The following is a 22104-nucleotide window of genomic DNA, read 5'->3' as shown; positions in this document are numbered from 1 at the left end:
TCTTTGAATCATGGACTTTGTGGTTAGTAGTTCAATGCCTCCTTACAGGTAGGCCTACTTATATAGGCTCCTTATTACTAATGACAAGACATACAAAAAGACAAAACAAAACAAACCACAAACCCCCGAAGGGTCAGTTGGCTCCTAAGTATGACTTGTTATAACTTGAATAAATCTTAAATGGTGGACCACCCCTTCCTGGTTTTAGATTATTAGTACAGGAGACCCTGGAAGGCCATGTACCAACGCTGCTACTAATGTGAAAGGACAGGAAGCAATCTAAAGGGAAACAACAGTTCCCATAGGAGTTAACTTGTATTTACATGTAGGACTGATAAAACTCCCAATGAAATGACAGTGATCGTCTTCTGCATTCATCTTCACATTCTTTAAAAGATAAATAAAGTGTCTCTTAGCAAGCATAAATAAGACAGCACTCATTCATTTTTCATCCAACGGCTGCCGTGTGTTGAAATGGGGATGTGCCCTTCTTCTCTCTAAGCTTGGTCCTGCCAGTCAGTAGACATTCTTGTGTGAGTTGCCATTTCCCGAAGGGAAACTAACTCCATACTCTAAATTTATAAAATGACTTGGGAGCATTTGATTTCGGTGAGTTTTTAAGGGACAGTTAATAAGTAAGGAGTAAGTTTAGAGATGGTGGGAAATGATTATTTTCTTTCAAATCCTACCTGTGTCAGTCACTGTTTTATCCTTCACAAATTAAGGACTGTGTTCTGTGTACTTCATTGGCTACATACCTGAACCTCCATCTCTGGAAAATGGAGATAATCACGTCCTTTAAGGACGAACCCACATTCATTTCTGCTCATCACATATTAGACACAGGAAACCACAAACGTGGCCCAGCTGACCTCAGACCAGCTGCCATCGCTGGTCCAGGCAAGGCCCCACCACCAAAGTGCTGGTTTGATGGTGCGCCTCTTTCCTGAAACCTGGGACCCCTACTCCATGCTCACAGGTACCCCACACAGAATCAAGGGGCATTTATGTCCTGGAGGCCAGAAGTTCCTAGACAAAAGTCTTAGTCTTCCTGTCCTTCTGTGGGACACTTTGAAGGTGGCTTCCACAAAATTCCTTAGAGGATCCCCAGGGGGACTGAGCTCAAGTTTCTCAAGAACTTGCAGCTCATTAGCATACACCTTACTGGGTTTCTGCCTTTTTTCTGTTCCATCAGATTACTCCCTAAATGTTGGTCCTTGAAATCACCACTTAAATAAACTGTGACCAGTTTATTTGTATCAGGCCCCGTTGCTGACAGGAAAATAACTAAGGCAAATCTTACTACTACTATATACACCTGGGCTTTTTTGTCTATCACTTTTCACTATCATCTCCGGATTCATTCCATAGTGGCCTTTGGCTTCCTCTTTTATTCTATATTTTGATACTTAAATTAATCTCTCACCTCTTCCTCTTATCACAACCAGTATCAGCAAAGGAGTCCCTGTCTCACTTCACAGGCAGGGTTTGTTGTTGTTGTCAGGAGCTTTTGTGTTGTCATAGCAACCCCATGTATGACATAATGAAATGTCGCCCGTTCCTGTTACAGTCTCACAATTTGTGACATGTTTGAGCCCACTGACGCAGCTGAGACTAGCACAGTGGAGAACGTACAGTATTAACCTGGCTAAAATATTCACCCACTAATAGCAGAAACAAAGTCCTTTTTACTTTTACTTCTTTTGTAATAATCAATTTATTTTTACCTAAGGCAGATGGCTGAGTTTGAAGAAAGTTACGCCATGTCTTCATACACCTGTATAGATATGCCATATTTTAAAATTTACCTGAAAATAGAATCAAGCTGTTGGAAATATTACAAAGCTCATGCTCCAGACTCTTGATTCTAAAAGGCAATTGTGAAGTATTTCTTATTTTAGAGGTGAGCTCTATTTTGGAAACCCCTCTTGCTGCCTCGGTTTTGAAAGAAGGTAGATTTGGAAGGATTCTTCTTAAGTGAGCCTGTGCTGTGCTAGGCTGTGAAGCTGTCTTCATGTCTCCTCTGCTTTTCCCTGAGTATATTTTCCTGTAACAAACCCTGGCGGCAGCATGGCGAAGCACTCGTCTGCTAACAGAAAGGTTGGCAATTCAAACTCACCGGTGACACTGTGGGAGGAAGTTGTGATGGTCTGCTTCCCCAAAGTTGACATCCTGGGAAGCCCTACAGGCCGGTTCTACTCAGTCTTCTAGGGTCACGGTTGGTCAGAACGTACTTGTTGGCAGTGGATTTATGAGTATTTTCCTGCTAAGCCTTCAAAGCAATGATTTTAAAGATTTAAAGGCACTTAACTGGCACATGCTCCTGGAACTGCTGAAGGGAGAGGGGAGCAAGCTCTATAATTCAATCGTTTTGTTAATCCTCCTGCATGTGTTCACATAATTTTGGTGGAACAATTTGTGAAGCAAGAGTTTCTTTGCCAGGGATACTAGAGAAAGACAGGAGGCTGCGCTCCTGAAATTTTGTACAGCTGAGTGCAGCTGCAACGTACAGAGTCCATGTAAAGAGACTAGTTTTGCTTTGGGGCACACTTACTCCTGATATAATACAGTAATTGCTGCAATAACAGGATGAAGGAGACTTTCCTCAAGTAGTCAGTGCTCATTTTTCTTGTCTTTTCCTTTTCTACAGGCATCCATTTCAGTAATTTTTGAAATTGCACATTTCAGAGATTAATGGAAAATTATATGTTGGATAAATCTTTGATATATTCTTAAATTGTCTATGTCTAAAAAAGAAGTTAAAATTGTAACTTCAAAGAATTATTAATTATCTTAAAATTTCCTGATTTTCTTATGAGAGTCCTTTTTGTAAGATTATAAATGTAAGTGCCTGCATGCTGTTGTGTAAGTCACCCATTCTACTTTAGCTTTCAGCTAAAATATGTCATGAATTGTCAAGTCATAGTTATGATAAGGAATTGATTATGTACTATAGAGAAACAAAGTACAATTTTAAAGAAAAGGTTAATATAAGAATTTTGTTTCCTTCCCATGCCCATTTAAATTAATCTCTGGATTCTGATAGAACCTACATTGAATCTTCCCCTACATAGCAAAGAATGTACTTATTACTCACACATTAAAGACAACAGAAACAACACAACAAATCATCATAGTATCCTTTTTTTAATCGCCAGGTTCATTACATGTGGCTATTGTTGCCAAAGTGAACCTCAGCCAGTTCTATACATGAGCTCCCCTTCCTAGTGTTTCAGAATTGATTGAGCAGTATGATCTCATAAGCCTCCAGCAGGGCAAGGCTGGTGTGATTATAGATCATCCCTGGCAACCCTTGCTTTCTGTAATACCCTGAAATTCATGGTATCCAATAACCTCTTTCACTGAAAGATAGAATACAACATATTGGAAATTTCTCACTGATAGTGGTGCTGTTCTGTGTCCATGAAAAATCTTTGCAACTTGATAGCTCTGTTATTTATCATATATTATATATTATATCTCTTTTATTTATATGACATCTGAAATACTTTGAAAGCAACAAACACTCATGGGTCAAGAAATAAGGACTGACTTTGGTAACTAAATGTATTCAAGATTGGCATCAAAAATAGGCTCACATTAGCTATATTGACAAACAACTGGGCTTACAAGGTTGGTTTTCTATCATTGACACAAGCAAGTTAGTATATCAGAAACACTCACTTTATTAATTGTTGTACATTCCCTTTGATAATCATTTGAAACTAAGAGACTTAATATTTTATTTCCAAGAATCTCCTCTGAAATTGAGAAGGCAAAACAATATAACAGATATTAGAATTAAAGCATTCTGCTTTCCTTGTGTTATTAGGGAAAGTATTTAAAATTATTGATAGGTTATATATTTTGTTACATTAAATGCACTCCCTTCATGTCTACCTTTGTAGGGCTATAGGTAAAAGAGGATATAACTTTTTAATTGGTACACAAAGAACAGAATGTGGGGGTGTATCTCAGAGGTGGCATGTCATATATTTTTGTTATGTATGTTAACATTTGTGCTATACAGTTTAACATTTGGGGTATATGAAATCCAGGATTGATAAACCTGTAGAGACAACAAATAGAATAAGGGTTACGAGGGGGCAGGGGGGGAGGGCACAGTGTTGGTGGGGGTGAAGGGGAGATCAGGTCAAGGAGTCCATATAGAAAAATAATGTTTGGATACTGATTGTCGTAAAATTACACAATTCTGCTGGGTGTGGTTTAGCTACGGAATGATATGATATATGTATTAAATCCCAATGAATAAATTATATGTTATAAAATGTTCTATTTATTAAATAGATGAAAAACTTGTATGTTTAAGTATAACGGACTACTAGTACAAGTGGGGGATTTTTAATATGCACTCCAGTAGCACCATCTCATCACGAATCAGTGGCATTGAAGGAAGATGTCCAAACTGCACTGGAGGGTCTGGCCAAACAACAATCTACGGAATGCCGACCGAGCTGCTTCAGCCAACAGCGCACCGAGGGAAGCCCCCACTCATCTCTGCCAAAATGTAAAAGGGATCCACCTGACTCGCAGGCTGTAAGAAAATACACCTGTCCCCATTCTAAAGAAAAGGGATCTAATAGAATGTGGACCTTGTTGAACAACATCAACAACAACACATGCAGGTAAAATCTGTGAAGGTAACTCAAAAGCCGTTCCAGCCGTACATTAATAAAGAACTTCAAGAAATTAAAGCTGGATTCAGAAAAGGACTTGGAATCTGAGATGTCGTTGACCAGGCCCAATGGCTCAGCAGAAAGGTGCTACTATGCATTTTTGATTATGCAGCTACATCGAACCAACCGTGTGGATCATAAGACATCATGCTGACTTTTCAAAGGAGGGGACTGGTAGAACACCTCATTGTGCTCTTGAGAAACCTGCTGATGGACCAAGAGCCAATTATTGGAACAGATGAGTAGACACCAGGCCACTTAAAATCAGCGAAGTTGTTGGTCGGGGTTGCATCCTTTTCCCATCCTTATGTAATCGATACGCTGAAGATTCAATCCAAGAAGCTGACTTATGAAGAAAAGGCATGCCATCCTCACAGGATGTTACTTTTATAAGACTGCGTACAAGGGAAGGCCAAAAACATCTCCTGACAAGGTGTGGGAATTAGGAAGCTGTAGCCTGTTGCCAGACATTATTTCACATATAAAATTTAATGTAAGGTTATGGAAAAATATATAAAATTTTGGAATAACTAAGTTGTAACATGTGCTATATATTAAAGCAATGTGTAATATGAAACACAGGCCTGAACATGGTAGATATCCACATAGAAAAATATGTACCTTATTTAGGTCAATTAAAGGAAAATTAAATAGAGTAATAAGTCCTATGAAATGATAGGGAAAGTGGTTAACAGGAAGTTGCTACTTCAGTCCCAAATCACACAGGGGTTTGTTGTGCATGAAGGAACACAGGGCTAAGCAGAGTCAACACAGTTCTGAGGGAGAAGAAGGTCCACAAATTCTTACTCAATCAGCTATCAACTTTCAATACAAAAAGTAGGAAAACTAGACTGCTGTTGTATTACAGGTAAAAAGTGCTTGATACATTAGAAAGAACTTTGTATTACACATTTGTCGGGAAAGAATAGTCCATTCAATACATTGAAATGTATTTGATAGTTCATGCTGGGGAAATAGTGAAACTTAAATCTGTTTTAAATATCTTGCACCCATGTGTGATTAGTTCCAGGTGGATTAATAGGGAAAGGCAAAAGTATGAATTTAGGAGACTTTTTACGACCTCAGGTCAGAAAAGATTTTCTTAAATGAGTGTTAAAAATTATGTTCTGTAGGAGGAAAACTGATATATTTTACTGTATTTGTTAATATCTAATGGCCAAAAATTGTAAAAAGTAGAAGCAAGAATCACAAGCCAGTTGAATATATATATGACAAATAATTAATAGTTTAATATATAGACTTCTTGGAAATAAATACAAAAGACAAACCAATAGAAAAAGAGGTAAAAGACACCCAAACATTTCCTACAAGAGCATCTAGAAGCAACCAAGAAATAAATGAAAGGATAATAAAATTGACAATGCGAATAAAAAACACAATACAATTTGATTTCACATTTGATTAGTTGACAAGAACCTGGAGTAATAAGAACTATAATGTACTAGGTCATTTAGTATATCTACTTGGAAAAAGAATTTATTTGGAAAAGTTCTGCATTCTCCCGGTACATGCTGACGCGTGAGGGAACAGGCGCAAGGAGGTCCATGGAAGCATTCTCAGGAGGGCAAGGCGGGAGAAATGGCTCAAATGCAGATCTGCAGCAAAATGGGTACTACCGATTCTAATGTATTCCATCAGATGTGAAAATTAAGACTGTAGTTACATGAATCAGTAGGACAACTGTTCAAATGAATACTACATATCATCGGAATATTTTTATATGAAGTTGAAAAACAAGCGAAACTAAAGAAAATGCTGTTTGAGATACATAAGTATGTTTTAAAATGAAAAAGAAAACAAGATAGTGATTATCATTCAGTTTGGGATCTTCTATTTGAGAGTAGATAAATTGGGGGAAAAAACAGTACAAAGAATGGAGGCTTTCAGGCTTGCAATGGTTTATTTTCAGAATGCTTTGTGTATGCTAACTTCATAAATATTAATATACTAAAAGTTGTACTCACTAATGCCATAACATCCTATATGTGTGGCTTTTTTCATAGTAATAAAGAACAATGACCAGAAGCAGCAGTCAGGACTGCAAGGACTGCTCGCAGTTCAAACCCAGCTGTCACTCACTCATTCGGAGACAAGTGCAGCTTCAGCTCCTGGGAGGGTTTGCAGCCCCAGGAAGGCACATGGACAGCTCGTCCCTGTCTTACTGGGTCACTATGAGTCACAGCAATTGATGGCAGTGAGTTCAGTGACTGCCTGGCTTCGACACTGACCTGTTACTGAGAAGTCTGCAGTTGGTGCCCGTGAGCTAATACTGGGGCAGAAGCCAAGGCCATCTGCTCCTGGCAAGGCGTACAGTCTTGGGCACCGGAAGTAAGGGCTGCTCTCTGCGAGAATCAACCCAATGGGGATGGGAGTGGCTTGTTTATGGAAAAAAAGGAGATTATTGAACTTTTAGTATTTGAACATTGTTTTTAGCTGCATCACCTTACATCCATATGAAGTAGCAGAGGAATTTATCAATTTTCACATAAATAATAACAGCTATTATACATACACACACAAAATAACTCTAATAATAAATGTCCACAAAAATAAATGGTGAGGATTTAAATCACTTTTAAGTAATGGTGTATTTTACCCATTCTTTTATTTTCAGACAATACCTTACTCAGAATATTTCTCAATACCCCTTAAGAACCCATACTATTTAAACAGAACATCTAGCCGAACCAGCACAAAAGTAGTCTCTAATTTAGATCAGGAATTAATTGATTACTCTTTAGCTACCTCCTACTTAATGATGTGTACATGTATTTTTCCCCCTTTCCACCAAACCAGTAATTATTACAAAGTAAATATTTTATTTACCTAATCAGTATGTCAATATATATTTAGGTTTCCTTTGAATCCTTCTGTCTCCATAGCAATGTGGATCCTAGTACAGAAAGCCATGTTACAAGAATATCCAGCTCAGTATGCGTGAGAAGCACCACAGCTGAATGCTTCTGGAGATTTCAGCAACCAGAATCACATAAATCTGAACAATCAACTCTGAACCTAAGTGGGAGTTAGCCTCGGTGCCTCTGACCACACAATCTTTGCCCCCTTACCTCTCTCATGGAGGGGCTGGGGGAGGGTGGTAAGCAGTCAGAACTCCTCATGCCATGATTCAAAGTAGTCTCCAGATTTCTTAAAATGATTCCATGCAAAAATTCCCTATCTTATTTGAGCTGGTTGGCTAGACTGCTAAAGTCATCCCAGCCTGCCCTCAACAGCATTTCCAGTTGAGCACAAGAGTCAGAATAGTGTGGCGCCACAGAGCCCTAGTGGCAGAGGGCATTGCGTGTTGGCTGCTAATCACAATGTCTGAAATTGGAGACCATCAGCAGTCCCTCTTGGGAGAAAGATGAGGCTTTCAACTCTGGTAAAGATTTGCAGTCTGCCAACCCTACAGGCACAGTTTGAGCTGCCCTGTAGGGTGGCTGCGGGTCAGGTTCAACTCCATGGCTCTGAGAGCTATATTGGAGGCAGATGAGCTCTACTTGGCTGTATGGAAAGGCAGCATAAATTCTGATTTGGGAACCTGAAAGGTTGTTTCTATCCAGGGAGAGGAGAGGTCAAAATGGAGATGGGGAGAGAGAGAGACAGAAGGACAGAGAGAAACTGGTTAAATAGTAAAATGAATTGCATGTGGGGCAAATGTAAGGTGATATGAAAATATACACGATATCAGAGCACTGTCAGATAGAGTGCATGCAACCAGGATTCATGGAAGGAAAAGAGCATAACATCAAGTTCACCTTCGAAGCCAAGTGCAGAGGGGGAGGAACCAAAATCTGATAAGCATGTTTCAGTGGAAAATAGGTGGACTCCTTTAATCAGCTTCACTCAGTCCCACTCTTGTCTGAAAGTGATGCTTTTCAAGAGATAGGTCAATCTACATTGTCAAGACTGATTCATGTTTAACACTGAAAAATCAGTTGCAATTCTCTCTCCCTAACTCTCCATCCTTCATAGATCAGAGGGAGCCTTGAACAAGGAACTTCACACAATTTGATGAAATATTATATCTACTATTGAATGGTGCCACAACCATTACCCAGGTAATGCCATTCACGCTTCTAGGAGGCATCACCTCCAGCAGGCACTGGCTTCACATTTTTTGTTAACTTGATATTTTTTTTTTACTTTGCATGCCCTTATGATTTAATTCTAAGGATCCCTGCTGGCACAGTGGGTTACTCAATGGGCCACCAACCACAAGGTCAGCAGTTCTAACGCACCAGATATTCCACAGGGGAAAGATTAGGCTTTCTGCGAATGTAAAGATTTACAGCCACAGAAACCCAACGAGGCCATTCCATTCCATACTCAGAGGGCTGCTGTGAGCCAGCAATGACCCAGTGGCAGTGAGTGACTCAGTGATGCTAAATTACTTTATTTTGAGGCAAAACTAGCTATGTAGTCATCATTTGCTCCCTAACTTTTAGTTTAATCATAATTACTTTATTATTTGTGTTTGTTCCAAAACAACATGATCTTCTTTTGGGATGTAATTTTCAGCATGCTTCTAATTTTTCCTGTGGATCTCATGTGAAGATGGAGTCATCTCAAAATATTTGGGTGTATTCCTCCACAGAGTTTTAAAAAATGATAAAAATAAAACATTATTTATTCATTTACATACTATATGAAGCAACCCACTTACTAACCTAAAGGTCAGCAGTTTGAACCCACCAGGTATTCATCCTGTGCTGCACTTATATTGTCTAGTGGCCTTGGTAAGCCAACGAGCCAGTTTGACTCTGTTTTTAAAGGGTGAGGATGAGTAGGGATACAGTCAATGACAATAGGTTTGGTCTGGGTTTGGTGTACTTGAAGTATCCTGCAGCAGGCGTAGCTGACAAATAAATGACCAACTTGAAATATTAGGTTTTGTAACGTGTTTCAATTTCTCACTTTATGGCCTCCAAGCCATTACCTTGAAATTCAGTTGTTCCCTCTCTGCTTTACTGATTGCTGAAGTCTCTAAGTGGCCTTAACGTCAAATCTAAGGTGCTAAATTTTATAACAAGATCAATTTCCACAACATTTTTATTGCCAGATACATTTTTTAAAGGATGCATTAAATTTGAGTCTGTCTAAAGCAGGATAGCTAACAGGTTCTTTGAGAAGAAAACAAGTAGTGTACTTGTGTGAATATTTATCTGACAGTGGCTCACAATACTAGATTATTACAAATGGCAGCAACGGAGTACTACCAGTGAGGTGACACGGGAGAATTCATCATCAGAAGTAGGTAGTTTTATAGAATATTGGTATTACTGTACCTACATTCTTCTAAAAAATATGAGGATCCAAGTTCATTTATCATTTAGCCAGACACTCCTGTACAGTGCCTTCTTTACCCAGCCTTCGGAGGCTCTGCTGAAATGAGTTGTTTTTTTTTTTTACTTTAAAGAGATCCACCTATTGTATTGAGCAAATTTGCTGTATCAAATACATATCTATAAATCAAAGGGGTTTGTTATGAAAATAATTCTACACAGACTGCCCTCTCTGAGACCCGATACACTCAAGTCAACAAGGCTTTCTGTAATGTTTCCCCCTCCCCTTTGATGCACAGCTACCGAAGGAAAGAGAATAAGTGAGCTGAGCAATTTTACAGAATTTAAAACCCCGGAATATTTTTTGCCATTGTTTTGGTATCTGTCATGAGACCAAAATGCAGGGGATGCTACATATTAGGCCACGAGTCATTAAACTAAGCCCTTTGTGCCAAATCTGCCCCTCCACCTGTTTTTGTAAGTAAAGTTTTCTTGGAAGATGGTCACTTGCATTCGCTGGATTATTATCCGTGGCTGCTTTTCAGCTATTGGCAGCGTTTCCTCGTAATGACAGAAGTTTCGTTGCCCACACAGCCAACGTGCTGACTAAGTGCAGGAAATGTTCGCTGAGCCTGCAGCCGACCAGCAGTCTGCTATGCTATGTGCACGGCCTGCCTCTGATCTGACTGAAGGACCACGCTGACAGACGACAGCCGGAAGGATCAAGTCATCCAGAAAATATGTTGGGTGGGGAAAAAAATCACACGGCTTCTCCTAATACGTCATTTAAATGCCTTTCGTAGGATCGAGGCGAAGGAAGACGCTAACAAGAGCACAAGAATTAAGGAAAACACAGTGAATGCTCATCCCACACAACCCTGCGGTCAAGGTCATAGTCATCTCTGAACAGACCATTAGACAGCACGCAGCTGAGCAGGTGTGGGGAGGTGAATGGGACTCTAGCCCCAAATGCCTATCGGCTTAACAGGCGCTGTTTCTACACATGTATGTATAAGTACTGCACATAGATCCATGCATCTAACAGCACACGGGCATCAAAATTATACAAACCTCCTAGCCATAACCAACACTCTGATGGAATGACTCATGGGATGACGTGGTTGCCTAGGGCCTCAAGGGGCAGCAAAGCCAATTGGCACAAGAGGTCACAAAGGCACGACTTGATAGAGGCAGCTGGGATCTTAAAGCTTGTGAGAAGTTTCACGTGCAGCTCTCGGTGTCTCCCAGTCTGATGCAAAGAGGCATGCAACATCAATGAGTCAAAAGGAATAATGAACGAAGCACACCTCAGTCTATGGCTGAGACCAGATGCTGTGCAGATGCAATTATGGATCATTCTTAAAAGAGTCACGGTTGAAGGCTGTGTCAGAGTGAGAAAAAAAAGGTGGACAAAAATCAAAATCATAAGAAAAGACCAGGCTTACCATCCTGAGAGAGACTAGTGGAACTCTAAATTATCATCTTTATTCTTCCTTCAAGCCTGGAGCAGAATTTACTCTGTGGATCAACTTTTAGCCACACAATAGACAGCTAGATAAGGCGAATGGTCACACGAGGGGAGGATGTGTTCCTCAGGGCAACCAGCCGCTGAAGATGGAAAGAGTAGCATCCGTCTAGGGGTAAAGCTCTAACGAAAAGAAGAGGCAGGAAAGGAGAGTGAACGGCAACAGTGAACCCCAGAAAGAAGCGGGGAGGGCTGCTGCAAGAGGGAGACCATTGCAACCAAGGGTAGGAAACAGACTGCACCAGGGCGCTTTGTCAGCTTTCACCTAAGGGACAATGAAGAGTTACATTTTCAAAAGTTTAGCACCTTTCTGGTAGTGGTAATAGACAATTTAGCAATAGGTTAACGGTAGAGGAAGCAGTTATTTCTTTGTAATCAGAAAGTACTGGTTTTCTTGCTTTCTGTCTTACTCTAATTGCATTTGAAGCCCGTTCTCCTTTTGGCTCGGTGCGGTACACAGGTCTCTACTGCTCTCTCAAGATGCTGCAGAGATCCTGAAAAGAGGGAAGCTAGTTCTAAGAAAGAATAAAGACATTTTATATGTATATATGTGTGTGTATATATATATATATATGGTGTGTGTGTATATATATATATGTGGTGTGTGTGTATATATATATATATATATATATATATATATATATATATATATATATATATACTGTTCCTTGCTATCGTGCAAGTGGAACAAGGGCTAAAATTGCCTTTGACAGGTAGGTGCCTCTAAAAAAAAACCAGTGTACAAACCATTGTGCTGCAGCTTCTAATAACATTATGCCTAAAACAATCTCTTTAGAAAATGGTTGAAATATTTGGCTATAAAGAGTCCTATATTCATATAAGTCAAGATTAGGGGATATTATTTTTCCATCTAAAGCTTTTCCTTACATCTTATGTAAAGATCGCAGTTTTCATAACCAATTGCCTCCAATATTTCCCCAGAAAGACTGCATTATAAAAGTAGACACATTGGCAAGAATTTCAGTGAAAAAGGAAGTATGATAGAGAAACTGTATTGAAGTACATCTATTTTTAGATCACATAAAATGTTTTTCACAATGACCGCAATGCTGCAATGACTTCCAGAAAGTTGTCCAGTTCAGTTATTACGTTTTCCATTGTGCATCCCTTTGTTGAACTGCCTGATTCAGCTTCCATGTCAACTTTCCCATGTACTTTCAACACTCTTTCCTGCCTCTGTTTCCTATCCACCCTACCCCTGCTGCTGTGAATGGCCACATTAATCTTCATGAAGCAAAGTTCTCCTCAGTCCTCTCAGAACCACTCACCCACTGCCCAAGACCAAGCAATGTCATTAACTCCTCCTCAGCTCTTTCTGTTTTCACAACCCATTCTATCCTTTTCCCCAACTCATCTGTCCAAACTGCGTCCTTGTTTATACTTGTGTGCTGCAGTCCAGGTAGACTTCCTAAATGATGCCTTGAAGTGTTTCGTGTATTTCTTCTGCACCATTACCATCTGGGACTGACTACCTGAACGATCCTTCGGATAGCCTCAGAGTAGGGTGGATTGAAACCAGAGTGGGGCCACTGGACCCAGGCTTGAATTCCAACTCTGTAGCGAATTCCGTGAATGATGTCGGTGGAGCCACTTCATCCCTCTGTATATAAACGTCCTTAAGTATAGAATGGGAATGCTGATGATAGTAATAGTACTTAACTCACAGAGGGGCCCAGAGGAGAACTTGAGTCCATATGTGTAAAGTGCTTACACAAGCTCATGCCACGAATTAAACACGGCATTGCTATAGCTGAGGGACTATGAATGCTGCCCTTGAAATAAAATTTAACAATATTGGCTCTGCAACTTACACTTACACTTGACCAGGAATAAAAAGAGTTATGGAGTTGGTTGCAAATCTCTTTAAACCCCAGTGTCTTCAATTTTAAAGTGGGCAAAAATCAATATAAACAGATTGTAGGAAAATTAAATTTTGGAAGTAAATAACTTTGCATGTGTCTGACTCATAGTAGGAATTCAATTAATGTTACACTTTTTAAAAACTAGCACTATTATTGCTAGAATCATTATTATTTCAGTTCCTTTTAAAAAACATTCAAGCCTTTCAACAAACTTGAGTATGTATCTAGCGACTTCAGTCATTATATTTATATATGAGGATGGGAAATAGATCTATGTGTATATATTTATAGGTTTAGTATTAAGGTAGCTGATGGACATTGGGGCACAGCTATCAAAAGAAATAGCATCTAGGGTCTTAAATGCTTGAAGGTGAACAAGCAGCTATCTAGCTCAGAAGCTACAAAGCCCACATGGAAGCACACCAGCCTGTGTGACTAGGAGTTGTCAAAGGGATCAGGTATCAGACGTCAAAAAAAACCACTCATATCATTGTAAATGAGGGGGAGTGCAGAGTGGAGATGAAAAGCCCATCTGCAGGCAACTGGACACCCCCTTACTGAGGGGGTCGCTGGGAGGAAACAAGCCAGTCAGGGTGCAGGGTAGCAACAATGAACATACAACTGTCCTCTACTTCTTAAATGCTTCCTACCCCCACTAACATGATCCCAATTCTACCTTATAAATATGGCTAGACCAGTGGATGTACACTGGTACAAATAGGAACTGGAAACACAGGGAACCCAGGACAGATGATCCCTTTAGGACCAGTGGTGTGAGTGGTGATACCAGGAGGGTGGATGGGAGGTGGGGTAGAAAGGGGGAACTGATAACAAGGATCTACACATACCCCCCTCCCTGGAGGATGGACAACAGAAAAGTGGGTGAAGGGAGACATCGGCCAAGTTAAGATATGACAAAATAATAATAATTTATAAATTATCAAGGGTTCTTGAAGGAGGGAGGAGCAAGGAGGGAGGGGGAAAATGAGCTGATATCAAGGGATCAAGTAGAAAGCAAATGTTTTGAGAATGATGATGGCAACAAATGTACAAATGTTCTTGACACATAATGGATGTGTGTATGGATTGTGGTAAGAGTTGTAAGAGCCCCCAATAAAATGATTTTAAAAAAAGAACACTCTGTTCTATAAAATTGGCATTCCATGATTCTCCTTCCTGACACAATTGCTGAAGACAACATGGGTGCAGAAGCAAAGGTGGTGAAGAAAGCCAATGGTTCCCATCTATCGAAAGATATAGTGTCTGGGGACTTAAAGGCTTGAAGGTAAAACAAGCGGTTACCTAGTTCAGAAGCAACTAAGCACACATGGAAGAAGCACACCATCCTGTATGATCATGAGGTTTTCGAAGGGATCAGGTATCAAGCATCAAAGGACAAAAATAATATCATTGGGAATGAGGGGGAGTGCAGATTGGGGACCCAAAGCCCATCTGTAGGCAACTGGACATCCCCTTACAGAAGGGTCACAGGGAAGAGATGCATCAGTCAGGGTGCAGCGTAGCAACAATGAAACATACAATTTTCCTTTAGTTCTGAAATGCTTCCCCCCCCACCACTATCATGACCCCAACTCTACCTTATAAATCCGGTTAGACCAGAGGAGGTACACTGGTCCAGGGAACTGGAAACACAGGGAATCCAGGACAGATGACCCTTTCAGGACCAGTGGTGAGAGTGGCGATACTGGGAGGATCGAAGGAAGGTGGGGGTAGAAAGGGGAAACAGATTACAAGAATCTACATATAACCTCCTCCATGGGGGATGGACAACAGAAAAGTTGGTGAGGGGAGACATCGAACACTGAGAGATATGACAAAATAATAATTTATAAATTATCAAGGGTTCTTGAGGGAGTGGGAAGTGGAGAGGGAAGGAAAAAATGAGGAGGTGATACCAAGGACTCAAGTAGAAAGCACCTCTTTTGAGAATGATAGGGCTACACATATACAAATGTGCTTGACACACAATGCATTTGTGCATGGATTGTGATAAGAGTTGTTCAAGCCCCCAATAAAATGATTATTAAAAATAAATAAATAAATAAAATGCCTTCTTCTTAAAAAAATTGAAGATTATTTATTGCTTTTTTCTCCCAGAATTTCTATACTCTGCTATCTCAAATAAGTAGCAATGATATCGTCAGTACATTTTCTGAGAGGAAGGAAAGCCAGTTAAAGACATTACAGATGTGTACTATTAAACTGGATTTACAATAGGGGCCGTTGTTGCAGTTGTGGTTCCTGTCTAGTCGGTTCTAACTCATAGCAACCCTCCAATGGCACGTGCCAATTATAGACTACATATAAGATGCGATTTTAGGCTCCATTAAGCATCTACATGTGTCTAATAAAAAAGTCTGGGGTTCCTCTTCACAAACTGTCTCCTGCCGGTACTTCAGAGATTTGTATTTTCCCAGGTGTCTGACTTGTGACCCTTTTGATTTTAGAGATTTCGATATCTTTATGTCCACCAAGTTGTTAGCTTTAAAGAAAGGCTGATCTGGCAGTGAAATCAGATACACGGCGAAGGTCTTTATCTCGTACAGCCCACAATATTTTAATGAAAACCGTAAGGGTTATACCTCTTGCTCCTCATTGCTGTTGTAAAATTATGGATATAAAAGCTTAGTGGATACCAGGCAATTAATACATGTGACAATTTTATTAACTTTCATTATTTGTCCATAAAAAAACACATGGACTAGAACTTCAATAAATATTAAATCAAGTGGAATAAGATTGTGTAATATGTTTTCATATGTTAAAACAGCAAGGTTACTGTTGCCTGCTTTGGCTATAAGTAATTAGGAAGTGTTACCTTGTGCATCTACTTTCTTTTTATTCTTGGTCAAATTCTCATTTGAGAATGGAATATATTTGCTAATCTATTACATTGTTGTTAGATGTCAGTGCGTCATCTTTGACTCTGTGTGCAGTAGGACAGAACACTGCCCAGACCTGTGCCATCCTCAACAGTGAGGTTATGCTTGAACCTTCCGTAGGAGCGGCTGCATCAATCTGTGTCATGGAGACTCTTTCTCTTTTTCAGGGACTCTCTTCCTTAGCAACCATGATGTGCTTTTCTGAGACTGCTCTCTCCTGATAACATGTTCGAAATACGTAAGATGAAGTCTCCCTCGCTTTACTTCTCTGCCTGCCTTCAGATTGGCTTGTTCCCACGGGTAATCATAGTGTTTTCAACACTCTTTGCCAACACTAAAGTTCAAATGCTTCGCTCCTTCTCCAGTCTTCTTGACTTAGACTGTATCAGGCTGTTTTCCACTCTCTCCTGTTTCACCTGCATGCGAAGCTATTGAACATATCATTTGTTAACAGAGACTCTTAAAACTATCGTTGTCTTCCTAAACTCACATATATAAAATCAAAAAGCTTAAATTTTATGTGGGCAAAGGAAGAGAGATTGTTTTCTTAACAATGGAGAGAGATATTTAGAATTTTATCTGAATTTGGCGATCAGCCTAACGAAAGAATCAAGTGTGATTTCAATATTTGATGTGAAAACATTATAATTAACCTGTTGACCCACAACAAGTGCATGCATATACAATCTTTTGCAAAACAAAACATCTTAACTGATGTCTTTTGCTTCCTAACATTTAGAACTTTATTAATGCAATTGTGGTTTCTGGCAAATTTATTTATTGCTTACAAGACAAACGTATGCTTGGGTTATAAAACAGAATAGACGCCTTGACCAAGACCCCAGTTTCAAACATGGACGGGGACATTTCTGGCTTAATGAGTAAATATCCATTTTCATCCCTATTAAATTTCTAGAGTTATTTTTTGAAGACTTTTCCGACCTCACGATATGTTTTCTACATTATAGTAAACAATTTTCATGTGCTTGCAGTTGTAATACTTTACTGCTAAATGCCGTTTTCCAAAGAAGTAGGTAAGAGACACCTGGGAAAAGGGTCTAGTTACACAATTGACACAAATTCTGTGTCCACAATGGATCTGCTCTGATCAAACACTCATTAACTTGGGAACCAACACAAAGCAGAATCCATGACTGTGGGGTCAAGTCCAAATTGTTCCATCAGGGTTCCCAGACTGTACATCTTTATGGAAATAGATTGCTTTTATTTTCTTACTTCTTTAGAAGCAGCTCGTGGATTCGAACTGTTAGGACCCCAGTGCTTAAGCCCGCCGCAGTACCAGGGGCTTCATTGGGAGCAGAGATCATTAAAACAGTGAAATTGAAAGGGCATGTTTGTGTGCATGTGTGCACGTGTGTATGCATGGTGTGTGTGTGATTTGGATTGTTGTCAGTCTCTTACAAGATAATAGAAGAAATCTCGACCACACAAACCTCAGTTGTGATCCTCCTGTGCTGAGAACTTCAATATCATTACATAGCCATGTTTTCCATCTACTCCTTATAAATTTACGGAAAGCTTGAAACCTGGTTCCATACGGCTGAACCAGCTACACGTCAGGCTGCCTGCCATCCATCTCCCTCGGATTCACAGTATGTCAGCAGGTCAAAACCACCAGCTACTCCACAGGGCTTTCTAGTCCTATAAAGATTCACGGCCTCAAAACCCCACAGAGGCAGTTCTAGTCTGTCCTACGGGATCACTGTGTCGGAATTAACTCGATGGCAGTGATTTTGGGTTACTACTCTGATTAGTTATTCATGGTGCACGGTTTTGGAGCCTTTTGCCATAGTGGGTTGTGACCCGGACTGATGAAGACCACGGGAGAAAGATGAGGCTTCAACTCCTCGGAAGATGCACAGTCTTGGACCCACAGGGCCAGTTCTGAGTCAGCATCAGGTCAATGGCAGTGAGGTTCAGTTTTGAGTCTGAAGGCCAACATTTAAGCTATGTTATTCAATAAGTAGGAATGTAAACAAAGGGCTTTAGATTTCACTTTCCAGTGGTTTGAAGCACTCGTCGTGTACACAGACATCGGGCTTTAAAAGCGTGTAACTTAACCCTGTGAGAGATAAAGAATGGTGGCACCCTCCACGGCTGGGATGGAAAGTAGAGGCACACTTGCCACCACGCTCCTCCTCCTTGTGTCTATGGCAACAACTGCCGAGAGATCACGACCCCTTCCAATAGAATGTGGACCTCTGGAAATGCTTTTAGGGTATACCAGTCCCAGAGCCAGCAGTCATCTGAAAAAGGCACATAGAGCGAACCTACTTTCATCCTACTAAGTGTCACAAAAGCCATTAGTCATCATAGCAATTATCAAGCACAGGTTTGGATACAAGCCTGAGTGTTGTGGCCAACAGGAGATTCTGCATCTGTTCTAAATGGACTTAAAATTAAAACAACAACAACAACAACAACAAAACAAAAACAAAAAAAACCCTACCATGTTGCCAGAGGAAGGATTATTTATTCCAACTTGAACATCAGAGAAAAATACACATTATTTTAAAGATATCATCTGAAATTCATTAGAGAAATACTTTAATATATTAACAGTACTTAAATACCACTCATTAACCCCACATGGTTTGGTTCGATGAAATATGAACTGTATGCCCATAAACCAAGCCCTGCAACACATTGTGGTAAATCAGTCTCTACTAAGTGGAGACTTGAGCATGAAACACAAACAAGAATGTTTAATGGAAGACAAATATCCAATCTAGAAACTCTAATAAAAGATTCTCTTATTTGGGTGATAGCTCTTGGGCATTACACAGAAAGCCACAGTATAGAGCTCCCCTCAAAATGCATTATAGATCAGGCTCATAATCTTTCCTTCCACAAAAATGGTGCAAGAATTGATTTCAATTATCATTTAATACTTATTTCCCTCTCCTGTCAAAAAAATGTTCCATACACCTGAAACTGAAGGTTGGCAGGCTGAACTCATTTATGAAACTTCTAAGGACTATTGATTTACCAGCAAATTTTCTAGTTCTCTCTTGTTACTAGAAGGTTGCCTCAGAGTCTGAATTAGATGATAGGATGGGCTGGAATGTTGATAGGAATAGTTAAGACTGATGAAAAGAAAAATCTCTTTAAAATATGTCAAATTAATTTTATAAATTAGGTTAACATGATTGATTATACTAGGACAAATTTTCTCATGTAGCCTTGAGCTGAATTTTAATTACATTTCTTCTTGTATTGTTGCAATGAGGTATGTGTCATTGATATTTGATACTAACTGCTGGGGAGAATATGAGGTAATTTAAAAGTAATATGGGGTAATTTAAAAGTAAATTGGACCTATGCCTTTGGAAACTAGAAATTGCTTTGCATACCTATGTACCTGCAAGTCCACTCCCCCATGTCTCCCACCCCGTGTGTGTGTTGCTTTTATTTTATTTTTAAGGACACCAATATATGGGCTACAGGAGACTGTTTAGATTGTTTATTTAGACAAATCCTCCCTTTCTGTTTAGATTGTTTATTTAGACAAATCCTCCCTTTCTCCTTATCTCTCATCCATATATATTGCTTTCCATATATTTGTTTATTTCATATAAGTCAGGGCATACAGTACATTTCCTTTTAAGATCAACTGGAACTTTTAAAAAGCTATAAATACTATGATCACAAAATGTAGAAAAGCATAATTTTTTTATATCAATTGCTTGACAAAAGCAAACAAATAAAAACCTACTGCCATCGAGCTGATTCTAACTCATAGAAATCTTCTATGTGATTTCTGAGAATATGTATCTTTCTCCTTTAGCATAGCTGATAGGTTTGTACCACTGATCTCACAATTAGCAGTCCAAAGCTTAACCCACAGCAGCACTTGGGTCCCAAGTGCTTGACACACTCCTATATTTTATTTCCCTTTATATTGGTGAAGGCAAACTATTTTATTACATATTAACATGACAATAATTTTATAAGGTTTTTTGTTTGTTTGTTTTTAAGATAAGAAAGGAACTTGAACTCCCTCAATGCAAAAATACTTTATCCTAATAACCTGGCATTCTGTGATGCTCACCTTCCGGACACAATCACTGAATACAAAATGGGTGCATAAGCAAATGTGGTAAAGAAAGCTGATGGTGCCTGGCTAACAAAAGATATAGCATCTGGGTTCTGAAAGGCTTGAAGATAAACAAATGACCATCTAGCTGAGAAGCAACAAAACCCACAGGAAAGAAGTATATCAGGCTGTTTGATCATGAGGTGTAGATGGGATCAGGTATCAGGAATCAAAGATCAAGAACAAAAATCATATTGATGTGAATGAGGGGGAGTTCGGAGTGGAGACCCAAAGCCCATCTGGAGAAAATTGGACATCCCTTACAGAAGGGTCACAAGTAAGAGAAGAGTCAGTCAGGGTGCAGCATAGTACCATTAAAACATACAACTTTTCTCTAATTCTTTAATGCTTCCCAGTTCTACCTTACAAATCTGGCTAGATCAGAGCACATACACTGGTAAAGATAAGAGCTTTCAACATAGGGAATCCAGGACAGATAAACCCTTTAGGACCCAATACTGAGAGTAGTGATTCCAAGAGAGTAGGGGGAAGGTGGGGGCAAAAGGGGGGAACCAATCACAAAGCTAGACTTATAACCCCTTCCCAGGGGGATGAAAAACAGAAAAGTACATAAAGGGAGACAGTGGTCAGTGTAAGACATGACAATTTTTTATAAATTATCCAGAGTTCATGAGGGAGGTGGTGTGGGGTGGGGGATGAGCTGGACCAACTGCTCAAGTAGAAAGAAAATGTTTTGAAAATGATCATGGCAACATATGTGCAAATGTGCTTGACACAATGGATTGATAAGAGCTATATGGGCCTCCCAAAAATGGTTTTAAAAAAATGAAAGAACTTGAGATTTTATTTTTTCCTCTAGGGTGGTTGCTAGAAAAATATGCAATTGATCATTTTGATATATTCCTTTTACCTTTAAAATATACTACAATCACATTATAGGTTGTTAGTAGTGTTTTCCCAGATGACAAAGCTGAGGAACCCATTGCTGAATTTCTTTGATAACTTAGATGGATGACATAGAAGAGCATGCTACAGCCTAGAGCCTGGTCCCGTCCAAAGCAGTCAGTCTCTCCTCCCCACTGACAGCATCCTACAGGAGCTCTGGAGGCACACTGCATTGATATTTGGGCAGCTGTCCAATAGGCTCATGCTTTAAACCCACTACTAGTTCCTAGGGTTGAAGTTGAGGCAGTCTTCTGGAAAGAGTTTCAGCCTCTGAAACCATATAGGGATCAGGGAGCAGTGGGTTAATAACACTTTAAATGTCAATGTTGTAGGTCACAATTAAATAGCAGGAAGGCTTTCGACCGTAAATAGTCGTGTCACAATACCAGGGGATATGCTAAGAGTCTTTCTGAAATAACCATGGAAACAAAACATTGTTGTTAGGTGATCCTGACTAGTGGAAACCCCATAGGCGCAGGGCAGAAGTGGGCCGGCGGGTCTTCTAAGGCCTGATCTGTCAGAAGCATATCACCACACCCATCTTCCAAGGCACTGCTAGGTCTGTTCTCTTTGGCTATTAGTGGAGTGCTTCACTGGGTTCTCCACAGAGAGGCCTGACTTGCACCTAGGAAAAATTTCTACTAAAAATCCAGGAAATGAATTTCTAAGGGGAACTTCACTTGTCATACACAGCAGGTCTACTGTCTTGGGTGACCTAGTGTTGGTATATGAACAAGGATGACCGCAATAAAACATCAGTGCATGGC

The 22104-nt window shown here is 39.8% G+C and overlaps 1 protein-coding gene across 2 annotated transcripts in view; it reads right to left on the bottom strand.

The window, feature by feature from the left end:
- KHDRBS2 (KH RNA binding domain containing, signal transduction associated 2) overlaps positions 1–22104 on the bottom strand; it is a 646447-nt gene that overhangs the window by 204509 nt on the left and 419834 nt on the right. The window contains exon 7 of one of the 2 annotated variants that reach the window (XM_075554046.1): positions 11185–11197. The exons of the other annotated variant lie outside the window; for it this stretch is intronic. Within the exon in view, the coding sequence (XP_075410161.1) occupies positions 11185–11197 (13 nt within the window). The remainder of the gene's footprint in view (positions 1–11184; positions 11198–22104) is intronic. 2 annotated transcript variants of the gene reach the window in all.

This window comes from Tenrec ecaudatus, chromosome 7, assembly GCF_050624435.1.
Source record: "Tenrec ecaudatus isolate mTenEca1 chromosome 7, mTenEca1.hap1, whole genome shotgun sequence".
Classification (NCBI taxonomy): Eukaryota; Metazoa; Chordata; class Mammalia; order Afrosoricida; family Tenrecidae; genus Tenrec; species Tenrec ecaudatus.
The sequence above is the reverse complement of the archived record's forward strand: the minus strand, read 5'-3'. Positions and strand labels throughout refer to the sequence as shown.